At 39.7% G+C, this 13,171-nt stretch overlaps 1 protein-coding gene across 1 annotated transcript in view; it reads right to left on the bottom strand.

Moving 5' to 3' along the window:
• dock1 (dedicator of cytokinesis 1) overlaps window positions 1-13,171 on the bottom strand; it is a 292,979-nt gene that overhangs the window by 171,772 nt on the left and 108,036 nt on the right. Inside the window, 1 exon segment of the mRNA XM_049564198.1 lies at window positions 3,574-3,701. Coding sequence (XP_049420155.1) covers window positions 3,574-3,701 — 128 coding nt within the window.

Raw genomic sequence — 13,171 nt, 5'->3', positions numbered from 1 at the left:
TTATTTTGTGCTGCCTTAACATATGTAGCATGTCTGATGACACAAGAAGAGCTTTGGACACGCATCTGTACACTGTCGAGTCATGGAGTCATGTTGAGTCATGGTTTATAAAATGCTTCCTATATGCTATTACAAACGCTCCTGCAGGTGGAGGCAAATGTAATAATTCGACATTGAGTGCTTTTATCAATACTGCGACTTTAACATTGCTTGTATAAACGACTGATAGCTGTTAACATGTAGAACACAGATACAAGTTGCCTACATAAAATCCACTGGTTCAAGAGGTTTTTGAGTGATGACATCAAAACCAAAATTTGTAACAATTGACCCCGGTCTCCCCTAATCAACTCTGCATTTCCAGTCAGAGACAAAACGACTCAAATCCTCAAGAAAAGCAGATGAGAAAGAGCCGGTATACGTGAAGATGCCATGTTGATTGTGTAGGCAGAGTACAAGACAAAACAAAGATAAATGTATTGTCTCGTGTGTTTTGTGTCATCTGACTCCCCTCAAACTGTACGAACGAATATCGACTGATAACAATCGGTTTCCGATCAGAACACCAACTCTTCCGAATGGATTCACAGACTTGCATAAGATTTCGTGGAAACATTGGTCATGAGCCGAAGGACAGCTGATTAACTGGTCATGCAAACTGGCAAAAAAGAGGGTGTGGCAGTGGGAGTGGCTTATAACAAAAAGGCGCATAACTTCTTAACAGCTTCCTGTAGCATGACCGAACTTTGTAGGGAGACACACACTCACACCCACACAGAAATACACATACAGACACCCCATTTTGACATGTCCCCTTTCATAACTCATGAAACAGTTGTCATAGTGAGGCATCACTTGACTGGTGACAGGTGTTTGTGACGTTGTGTGAATGCATTAATGCATGGATGCATGTGTGTACGTAGTTACAGCTATTGTGAATTTGCATTTGTCAAAGCATCCTTCTAACTGAAAATCTGACTCCTTCACTGCTTTTTGTGACACTACAAAACAAATAATCTGTCTGTCTTTATCAATAGATACAATAAATAATAATACACGCTCTTCGAAACTTGAAACTCTGAGAATACTTTGAGGAAATTTGGCGCTAAGAGACCTGACAAATATGACTGATGCAGCCAAGATGATTTATACATCGTGAATCCCAGCTTTTGGAGGAGGAAAACACCCATGGGGCAGTTGTGCCGTTGTCATAAGTGGGACGATTTTCCACGGACTTTATTAGTGAGTTTGAGTGAGCACAGGGCTGTTTCTCACTGTCTCTACCTGTCTGTGGGGGGAGTCTTCTAAGCAGACCGAGCTCTGCAGCGTCAACCTAAACTTTTAATAATTTACACAGCTCTTTCTGCGGTTGAAGAACTCGTGCACGTGGGTGTGTGCACGCACGTACACACACACAAACATTCAGACAATCGCAGAGGAGCACTGGGGAGAATAAACTATCTGAGGAGGGAGTTACAGATATTGCCTTCCAACGCACCAAGTGTGATGCACATCTTTGGTGAAAACCCACATGATTCCCAGAGTTGTTTTTTTTTTGTGAGAAAAATCCAAGCCTTTTTAAACTTCCCACACAAACCTAGCGCATGACGTCCTGATTCTTACAGAATCCAGCTATTTAAGAAGGAAATATAAAATTAGATCCTTTCTAATAAGGTATAAGCTGTTTGATAACTTAGACACTCAAGTTTCCTTGTCTTTGTGTGCATGGAAGAGTGCAGAGCAGAGAAGGTATGAAAGACGGAGCAAGGCAGGGAGACGCAGCACAGATAGAGACAGAAGAAGTGTGAAGGCAGAGCAAGTGGGAGATAATCCCTCGCAGAGTGGAGTGTGGGAGGCTGGGCCGTGGTGATCAATGGTGAGGGGAGTCTATGAGGGCCTGAGGGAGGACATCAGGAGTCTGGGCATGGTCGAGGATGAAACACGGCCGTGAAGCAGCTGAGTGCTCTGGCGCACGTGTGTTATCAAGTGTGCATGTGAGGTCTGACACTGATGCCTGAGTGGGCAGGATGTACACTCCAGTGAAAAATTCATTGTTTAAGTCATTAATCGGGAAAATGTCAGATGCTTTTCTTTATTTTATGTAATTGTAAACTGAATATTTTGGAAAGTGTAGGTAGGTCAGACAAAACAAGCAATCTGAAAAGGTCACCTTGGGTGCTGGAACTTCTAATTGGAATTATTTAACTATTTTCTGCCACTTTATAAACTAATAAATTAATTCAGGGTGTCTGCAGGCAGTGTTGGGAAGGTTATCTTAAAATGTAATAGGCTACAGATTACTAGTTACCCTGTTAAAAATGTTAGACATTTTATGGGCAATTTAGCTAAAAAAATGTCCAGAAATAGGCAGCGGTGAAGTGGACGGTACACAAATGTACACAGGGTATTCCCACTTCTTCTTCTGGCTGTTTACAGTACACCCACCAGCTGTGTCAGCCATAAAGCCAATACCCACCTGCTCTGTGGTAACCTAACCATCTGCTTAGTAGCACACCCACCTCAGTATTAGCTACCTCTGCATCACTGGAAACAGTCTAATTTAATAAAGTTGTAATTTAATAACATATTTTCTCTCAGTAACTTTAACTTATAACAACTACATTTATTTTGTAATGTAATTACACCTTGCTAAGTATTCACCAACACTGTCTACAGGTATCAAGCACTTAAATTTAAGGCTTTTAAGGACCTTTAAGATCATTTTTAACAAGATTTTAGACTGATTTTTGGACAAATCATGTCTTTCTTTTTCAAACATTGCAGGTAAGTATAAAGGTAAGTAGTAAATATGTGCTCCTGTGCAGAGGTAAGTTTATGGTTATGAGAGTGAGTTAGGTTAATGTGTGTTTTTGGCAACAGGTAAATGCAAGTCTAAAGTAAAAAGTGGTCGGTTAAAAGATTTGTAACATCAGAAATGTGACTTTCAGACAGAAAAAGCTTGACTCATGCTGACTGAAAATAAATTAAAAGGAAAAGTTAGTGGCAATTAAGACCTCACAAATTCAAACTTACGACTGTTTAATGATTTAAGGCAAAAAAACTTAAGAAATTTCAAGACTTTTTAAGGACCTGTAGACGTTGGAAATGATGAACTGAAAAAACAATGCATAGACTAATGAAGGAAAACAATCATTACCTTTAAATAGCTACATAACTGGCTCTGTTATTGACTCTGATGGTGATTAATCATCATGTTGACTGCTTCGCTATAAGTACTCTGGCTCCGCTTTACCATGGAGCTCATCACCATGTTCTTGGAGCACATTCATTTGTGTTGAAGATGGCCTCTAGCCACACTGAGCAATGAATTACTGAGCACAGCCAACTCTACAGGTTAGTAAATTAACAGTGCTGTAAAACACGCTCCTTTCAGGGCACGCAGCGCAATAAAATAAATTAAGAACAGCACACTGATTAGTAGCTATTCAGTAAAATAACCACAGTGGAAATGTGCTTCTGCTTTATGAAGGGACTCCTGGATTCCCTCGTTATGCCGCTATTTATCCCAGAGGGAAATAACAGTTCAAAAAGCTGGAGAGTCGTGTTTCTCACCACATCCTTCCTGTAGAGCACTTCCAGGATGTCACTGAGCAGCTGGCAGCAAGCCTTTAGCTCCTCACGCTTCTCCAGGTGGAACTTCAGCTGGTCCGTCATCAGCGGCAGGAGGATCTCACGGCAATCTGCAGGGACATGGACAAATACAGACATTCAAAACGCCACTAAACACACGGAGCAGATGATGGATCGCGTGAGGCAGTGCGGCATATGCTCTCAACACGCTGTCGATGAAGACGCACGCAGCATGTTGATGGCTTCCTCACAGCTCAGAGGATTAAACTAAAGCAACGTACAGATAGCAGTTATTAATTAGATTAAATGTGGCAAAATCTCTTGGAACAGCATGAATGTCAGAACGAAAGCCAAACAAAGCCATACAGTATGCAATTTCAGAACACAGCCAATCAAAAACCTCTACTGAGATATCAGGTAAGAAAAAAAATGTAGTGAGCAGACACCTCAAATCATCATGTCTTAACATCAGCGTGAAAAATCTGCCAAATTGGCCTCATTGATCCCTCTTCAATGATGATTTGACCCTAAAGATTCAATATATGCTCTTCCACATTACAATTTCCATGACTAAATAGCCGATGTTAAACATATTTTTTGGTTGTGCACTTATCCCAAATGTTTCCTACAATGCGTAAACCAAGATAAATCTGTAATTTTGATGGAGGACACAGTCTATGTCATTTGGTTGCCGTCACCTCAGTGGCATCACATCTCCTTTGTGCATTGTAGTTGTGTTTCAGAAGCTGTCATAAACTGACTTTTTATCCAGTCTTGAGAACAATTTTACGACACACTTTTCAGATTGATGTCATTCATACTAAATGCTTTAACCCAATGAAGGACAAGTTATCAGACGTCTGGATCTTAAGCTATCAGAGAAACAAGCGCAGCAGCTCGGCTCTAGCCCCTGCTATGTCGAACGGCATTGGAGAAACACTGATTTTTAACAGAAAACTACTTTATTCTTTGCTTTTACCAATTTAAATCACCAGGTCCATTTGTTTTTGAGAGAAAGAGACTTCTGCGGATAATTCAGCTCATGGTAAAAACCTCCTGAACTTCTGGATTTTAAGTAGTCAGGGAAAGAAGGTGAGCAGACATGAGCTGGAGATGGGCAAGCAGCTTCTCCACGACCAGCCAAACACCTTTGGAGAAACACTGATTTTTAACATTAAACTGCTTAATTTACCTGTTTTAATCACCTTGTACGTCTGTGGGTAATTCAGCTCCCACGTAAAACTTCCACTGAAGGAATTCTAACCATGAGATACTGACTGCAATTGCTCTGCCTTTTTGTTATATATATAATTGAGAGACCCCTTGCAAAACTGACATATTGTACATTTAACCAAGCACCTAACCTCCTAGTGCCTCAGTTGGTAACAGCAGTAGTTGTGCTTTTGTATATGTCAAACTCGTCAACATTACAAACACTGTAATGTTGAAAAGATAAAGTATTAACATGTTTCACAAATTGATGTAGATGAGAGAATAATTCATACTTCATGTCCCCACAGCACCTAATATAGCACCTAAAGGCAGCAGAGAACAACAACTTTCTTGCTAACTATGTCAAAGTAACAACTAACGCAACCAAATTCACCTAAAAGTGTTCGTCTGATGTGGACGGCAACATTAAAAAGCAAATTTCCATATGCAGAGGGTAAAGAACTCGGCTGGCAATTGGACATGGAGGACAGCAGAGATAAGCCAGAGAGTATTCTCATGGAAGGTAAACCTAAGGCAGTCGGCCACAAAATTATCATATTTTTTATTAAACCCTCTGATTCCAATCTTCGAGGCATTTGTGTATTCGAGTGGGTGTCACATTTAAAGCCTGGGGACAAATACTGGAGTTAGGTTGGTTCAATAAAATGATGGAAGAGGATCGGTTTGGGGGTTAAGTGAATATCTTTTGGATTTGTGGAGAGAATATAAATTGATAACCTCTCTGTAAGAAGGGAAAAGACGTTAAAAATAAAAACACCTCTCAGTGCCCCCATGCTGTGAGCTGACACAGTCTTTCTGACAAACCCAACGGCAGAGTATTGATATTAAAGTCATATTAAAAGAAAAGAAGGAGAACAAAAGAGCAGTGAGTGAAATCATCACCGATACAGTGGCAGCCTGCAGGGACAACTACTCTTCAAATAACAATCTTTATAATGACAGGGTGGAGAGAAACTGCCGCACTAAAGGGCCAGCAACGGATTTCAATTCACAATCAATACAATCTCTCTGCTTCACAGAGAATGTTACAGCTTTAATAAGCCAATCAACTGGGACAAAATAAAACTTCATTACTCATGAAAACAAATACACACTCTCTCTCTCTCACGCAAACACACACACACACACACACACGCACAGACGCACACACACAAGCTTTGCCAATTGTCAATACTGCTCAAGGCCAATTGATGAACAGCAGGATGTAATGCATAATGAACAGCATGAACTACGGTGACCTCTTCATAAACAGTATCCAGACATGAATCTAATCAGTATTTTATGTTCTCTGACCTCTTCCTAAAGAAATTACACGCACCAACAAAAAACAGCATCTTTGACTCAAAAGCGTTTTCCATTTCACTATCATTATCACTAGAATTAACCATAAACCATAAACCCACACAGAGATCATGATGAGGCTCTGTAATAAAAGGGTAATGAATGTATTGTGTAGTAATTAGCAATTTCACAAATACAGACTCCTGGAGAATTTCAAATTTCATTTTTAATGACTCAAGACATTGATTAGTGCATCAATTACATGATGACTCTCTTCTTGCGATCTACGAAATCTTACACAGCTGCTGGACTCTGTTTGGATGGCTTTTAATAGCCCTAATTCAAAAATAATTACAGGGAAGCTTCTACTTGGATATAGTTTATGAACTAAATGTGGGTTCCAAAACATAAATTATTACTGCAATTAAAAAAGGCATCAAGAAGCAGCGGGGTATGCTTGTAAGACATTAATATGTAAAACTAATTCTTGATAGCAGTCCAGTGATGGCTTAATGCTCAATGCATCGTCATCGGGGATGGGGGGACACATAGTGCTCCAAATCTAGGCTACATTCAGTGAGGGTAAACGTGGCCATTTTTCTGAATGTATTTGAAACCTTCCGCATACAGGGGTCTCAAAAGAGTCTTGGAATTTTTTTTTTTCATTTACCCCATATTAAACCAGGTAAGTCCCATTGAGATCAACAGTCTCTTTTACAAGGGAGACCTGGCCAAGACAGCAGCACACACAAAAAGCTACAGCCGAACACAGAAGAAATACAATAACATGTACGAATATTAGAACACCTATGCACAATGACAAGAACCAACCGACACATTCATCCTTGTACTTATGAGAGCTTTAGAGTCAGGTAGAGAGACCAGTTCACATAGTTTCAAATCTTTTTGAAGGTTATTCCAAGTGAGAGGAGCAGAGCACATGAAAGCCTTCTTTCTCAGCTCAGTCCAAGCACTAGGGACAGAAAACAAAACTAAATCTTGAGATCTCAGTCTATAGTTACAGTCAGATCTCTGTTCAATCAAAGTGCAAATGTATGAAAGGAGTTTACCCAGTATGGTTTTATAAATGAACAAATACCAGTCACCTACGAAAGGTCAAAGATGGCCAACCAGCCCTGGAATTATAAATCTCAGTGCACTATGATATGCAGCATCTAAATTGCACAAATCAACACATTATAAACACTGGATTTGGAAATGGTGATGGATAAAGGGTAATTTAGGCCTATTTGTTTACTCATGATTTGAGCTTTTGATTTAATGCCCTGCAGTCATTTCCATAATGTTTGATTTTACGATTCTCTAATCATTCATCTGGGGGCATTGTTTTCTCGGTAAAAGGATGACAACAACTGTCACAGTCTTATTTCAGAGAATTTTTTCCCTCTGTTTTGAATAACTGACTTGACCTTTTGTGTTTTGTAATCACGTTGAGTATATGTATGCAAAACAGAGCACAGCCTGGATGGGTCCTTAACACTGGATTTGGAAATGGTTGTTAGAGACTGCTGCTGTGTCTCAAATCACATACTTCTGTACTTACACTTAATATTTTGAGTGCATAAGTGCGTTCACACTGAGAAGTATGGAAAATGCAGTGCACTCTGAGTACCAGGATGGTGCACTCAAAATGGTCAAGAAGTTGAGTGTGGAACTATGGACACTTCTCGCCATCAATGGTCGCCATCTTGGCTACGTAGTGGAAGGGGAGGGACCACTTTTCAAACTGGAAATAGCGGCCGAGGACTGCGACCGTGAACGTCGCTGCATTGTACAAATACATGTGTTTTTTGCACTAAGCACCACTATACTGTTGTCGGGTATAAGCCAGCAGTATGTTTATTGGGTTAATTCAGCAGTCTGTAATGATTTGGTTCTGCGAATGCTAATGCTAGTTTGCTAACTAGCTAATTTGCGGTCGTCATTTCCGGTAAGTGCACAACAGCCGTGTTTGGTTTGAGACAACACTACCTTGTCGAAATTCGCACATTACGCCAATAAGTACATAGTGCACATAGTATACTACATGGAAGTGTACTAACGGAAGTACGCAATTTGACACACAGCATGCATCTCTGTCACTTCAAGGCTAATGGCCAAGAGCTTATTTTTAAAATGCCTGTGTTGGTGTTAGAGCTAAGAGATGGTGGGTGGGTGTGGATGAGGGGCCCACTTTGGAAATATTTCCCACCTGTCCATAATTTGTAATGGCTAGCCTGTCCCAGAACAAATGGAAGGATGAAAAATAGAAAGAACACTTTGAAATGTGTGCGATAGATATGTAAAATTTGGCCTGAGGGTGGTGCCAGAGGAAAGTTGTTTATCCTCTGATGAGCATGAAAGTGTAACAACATGTACATGTCAATTTTCCTCATTTTTTTGGCCCAAGGGTGGTGCAAAAGTTAAGGTAACACTGATCAAAATACACAAGGCTCACACTCTGAGGATCATTAAACTGCTCTCTCAATTTTCTAAGTAACGTTCCCATTACATTTTGAGACATATTACATGGAAATGAAAGGTTAAGTTGACACTACAATCAAAAAAGACTCACTCTTTGGTAAGCATGATTGTATTTAGCAAATGTCATGGCAATCTCTCCTGTTTATTTTGGGGTGTCTTATGCGAGACATTTACAGTCTGGCCTGGGTGTGTTGCTACAGGGCAGGTCATCAAAATTGAGAACATTTATCCGAATATCAGACTATCATGATTATCCTCTCAGGATGCACCGATTTATTGGACGCCTTCAGGACAAAAGGACACAGTAGATTCACTATCAAGGCGTCACGGGATGTAATCTATTTTGTCCCTGACAATGCAAAATTGTCAACAACATATCTGTGTTGAAATCAGCAGGATGAGAGCTAGTTAATGTTGGCTGTTAGCAGACGGTGGCCAACGGAGGCTGCATTTAGTTACATTATGATGCATCTAAGCTCTATTCTTTTTTTTTTAACTTTTTATTTATCAACATGTAAATAGAACATGAGATCATCATGGGCGGTACAGTTAAAATCAAAGCTTTCTATTACACATACATACTGTACATACATATACATCATAGCCAAATGTCACACTTTTCAAGGCGCGTATTCGATCCATTTTTCCCAGCGTTCCATACACTTCTCCAATTGGAGTCTTAAAATAAAAGTAAGTTTCTCCATACAGTAAATTTCATGAATGATCCCATGCCACTGGATCAATGTTGGAGGATCTACTTGCATCCACCTTCTAGTTATGGCTTTCCTACTGCTAGCCAGAAGAATCTTCAACAAGTATCTGTCCTTATGCAAGACTATTTTCGGAATTTTGCCGAGATATAAAACAACAAAAGAAAATTCTAAATCCACTCCTATAATTTTATTTATCTCGGTTAATATGTCCCTCCAAAATGGCTGGATTTTCGGACAGGACCAAAAAACATGAACATGGTTAGCCATAGGGGTTCCACATTGTCTCCAACAAAAGCCTCGGCTCTGTGTGCCTGTTCGTAGTGCTGTTATTTTAGGAGTTATAAAAAATCTCACTACATTCTTCCAGCCGAACTCTCGTAGAGATCTCGAGTTTGCAGTGGTTGCTTGTGTCTCACATATTTCTATCCAGGTCTCTTCTGATATTTGTGTTTCTGACTCCTTCTCCCACTTCTGTTTAATGGAAAACGAGAATGATTTTTAGAAGCTTGGATACTTCCGTATATTCTTGAGACCAACTTTTTATTATCTTTCTTTTCATAAGCCTCATGAAATATAGAGATTAAATTGTATTCCTTCTCCTCCTTGATTTGTAATTTTTTAATATAATAGTCTCTGACTTGCAGATATCTATGGAAGTCCTGCTTCTCCAGTCCAAATGTGGCTGAAATAGACTCATAACTCTGAAATTTACTGTTTGAAATGAGGGAACAAAGGATGTGATCCTCTCCTAACCCACTGTTTAAAGCCCCCGTCCAATCTAGCAGGTTCAAATTCTGGATCACATGCTATCCAATTCAAGACTCTTGCCTGTTTCTCTATTTGTAACTTCCTCAAAACCTTAAACCATAGTTTGAGAGTGAATACAGTCCATTGATTCAAACTGTTATAATATTTTTCTGCTTGGTTTTTATTTCCTATAATAGATTGAATTGGAATTTTTAACTGTGTAGTTTCCAAGCATTTCCATTTAGATTCACAATTTGGAGAGCACCAGTATACTAAGGGTTTCAACTGTGCAGCATAATAATAATAATCCTGTAAACATGGTAAAGCTCTCCCTCCCTTCTCTTTTTTTAGCTGCAGAGTCTTGAACTGGACCCTAGGTCTTCTACTGCTCCAAATGAACCTCGAGATCCAGGCATTCCACTCATCAAATTGTTTTTGGGGCACCTCTAGTGGCAGAGACTGGAAAAGAAAAAGAAGCCGTGGCAACACATTCATTTTAATGATTTCTATTCTATTACTCATGTCCAGTGGGAGGAGTGTCCATCTAGAAATATCAGATTTGATCTCCTTATTAATGGAGCCGTAGTTACTTTCAAAACGTTTTGACATATCTTTAGTAAGGTTTATTCCTAAATATTTTATTTAAGTAGTCCCATTTAAAATTGTATTTCCCTTTAATATCTGGGTGGGAATATAGTTAAATGTGAGAGTTTGGGTTTTTGGATATTAAGCTTATATCCAGAGTATAAATTATATTCTTTTAGCAGGGACATCAATTTTGGGATGCTTGAGTCTGGGCTTGTAATAAAAGCAAAACATCATCCCAAACATACAAATCTTATGTTCTTCTCCTCTAATCATAGTCCCCTTTATCCCAGAGTCCTCTCTAATCGCTTGAGCAAGGGGTTCAATAAATAATGCGAATAAGGTCGGACTCAGGGGACAGCCTTGGCGTGTCCCTCTTTCCAAATGAATAGTTTGCGACAGGTGTCCATTAACCCTGATCCTGGCTGTTGGAGAAAAGTATAATGCTCTAATACATTTAATAAAACCATCTTTGAAGCCGAATCTTGCGAGTACCCTGTATAAATATTCCCAACCCACGAGTCAAATGCCTTTTCAGCATCTAGGCTGACTAAAATTGCACTGATGTTTCTGATGTAATATGACTCACCACCTGTAGAGTTCTCCTTATATTATCCTGTGTCTGTCTGTTTAATACAAAACCTGCTTGGTCCAAATCTACCAGCTCCGGGACAATGGACTCCAGTCTCCTAGATAGGATTGAAGCAAATAATTTATAGTCTACATTTAAGACTGATATTGGTCTGTATGAGCTGCATTCATTTTTATCTTTCCCTTCTTTCAGGATGATAGAGATAACTGCTTCCTTCCATGATTGGGGGGCTTCTCCTGTTCTCAGTATATGGTTGAAACAGTTAAGCAGAACAGGTGTTATCTGTTGTTTAAATGTTTTATACCACTCAGACGGATAGCCATCCGAACCTGGAGCCTTATTAGCTTTCAATCTTGAAATGGCTTTGTTCAGTTCTTCTGCCGTTATCTCAGCCATAATTTCTTTATTTTGTTGTTCTCCTATAGATGGTAAATCTAGTGAACTTAGAAAAGTCTCTATTGTTGTAATATCTACCATGGTCGGTTGGTTATATAGTTCTTTATAATATAGTTCAAAAGCATGTTGAATGTCCTCTGATTCACTGCAAACTTTTTGTGTCTTGGGGTTTCTAATCTTATAAATCATATTTTTCCCCCGCTGTTTCATCTAAGCTCTATTCAGTAAAAATTAGTATCACAATGGGTTCAAATGTATTTTGTAAAAGCTTTTGGGCTTGAGTAAATACAGTTGTTTGATGGAGAAATTGGTTGATGCTCTCACAGCAATATAAAATAGATATTCTTTTACAAATTAAATGGAAATTTAACCATCATTTCTAGTAATATCCTTAAATTTAGGTGGTGTTGCTAGATTAAAGCTCACAATTTCAAAGTTAGAAGGATTTTTCTCAGTCTATCAAATGGTTGTCAAGATATTTCACTTTGCACCGAAGTATTGGGCCTGTCGACTCTGCCACCCCTAGAGCCCCATTAACAATAACCCCAGTCCTCCTCAGTGGCTCTACCCAAACATGCTTCGACAGAGTTTACAGCATTGACAAATGCTCTGACTAAACACCTGAAAACGCTCCACAAATCATTAGTGAGCAGACTCTGATGTCTGATGGCAGTGTTGTGGACAGGGTGCTCTACAATACAGCTATTATCCACATGAAACTTTCACTGATAAACACCTGAAAAGGAATGTAATGGGTGTTAAGAGTTTGCCCTGTCACGTGTTGTCCAGCCCTGACACAAAGTGACAACCATGTCTACAGTGGAAATATTTTTAGTGCTGTGGAACAGATCATCAAGCTATCCGCCAAACTGTATGGTTTTATGTATATGTGTGTGTTTCATAATCCCCCAGGGTTTGAACACAAAAGCAAATCTCCTATCTGAGGGCGCCTAACATTGTGTGGTGTGTTTAATACCTTGTTTTTACAGGGCCCTCTTTCCCTTTGCGCCTCCTCCAAACTCAAAATACACACAGGTGGGAACACACACCGACGCATAAATGGCCATCGACATGTGAGCGTACATATACATGCACACTCACTCTTACACACACACAGACACTGGTAGCAGGGTGGGGAGCGGGACAAGCAGAGTGGAACTATCAAGCCAGGCCATGTGCGCGCTCCTCAAACTTCCAGCGCAAACAGATTTTAGACGCTACAGTGATTTTCCCCTTTAACACAGACCAGGAGAGCAGCTGACATATTTGTTCTCTTCCAATGAGCCCATTTGCAAGTGATTTATGCGCCCGTCCCCGCTCTCTCCTTTTATATCATAAACAGTTAAGGTGACACAACGTTGTGCCTCTGAAATAAAAAAAGAAGAAGACACAAAAAACTTCCCTCTTTTCTGAGTTCATTAAGTTTCCATCTGCAGCAGGGAATTGCGTATGCATACCAATCACATTCAGCACAGCATTTCAATTTCAAACGTATAGATGAAACCCTTGGAGAGAGGGATGTCGTCTTATTGTCTAAAGTTGACATTCT

The sequence above is a fragment of the Epinephelus fuscoguttatus genome, linkage group LG20, assembly GCF_011397635.1.
Source record: "Epinephelus fuscoguttatus linkage group LG20, E.fuscoguttatus.final_Chr_v1".
Lineage (NCBI taxonomy): Eukaryota > Metazoa > Chordata > Actinopteri > Perciformes > Serranidae > Epinephelus > Epinephelus fuscoguttatus.
Note: the sequence above shows the minus strand (reverse complement) of the source record. Positions and strands in the feature narration are given on the sequence as shown.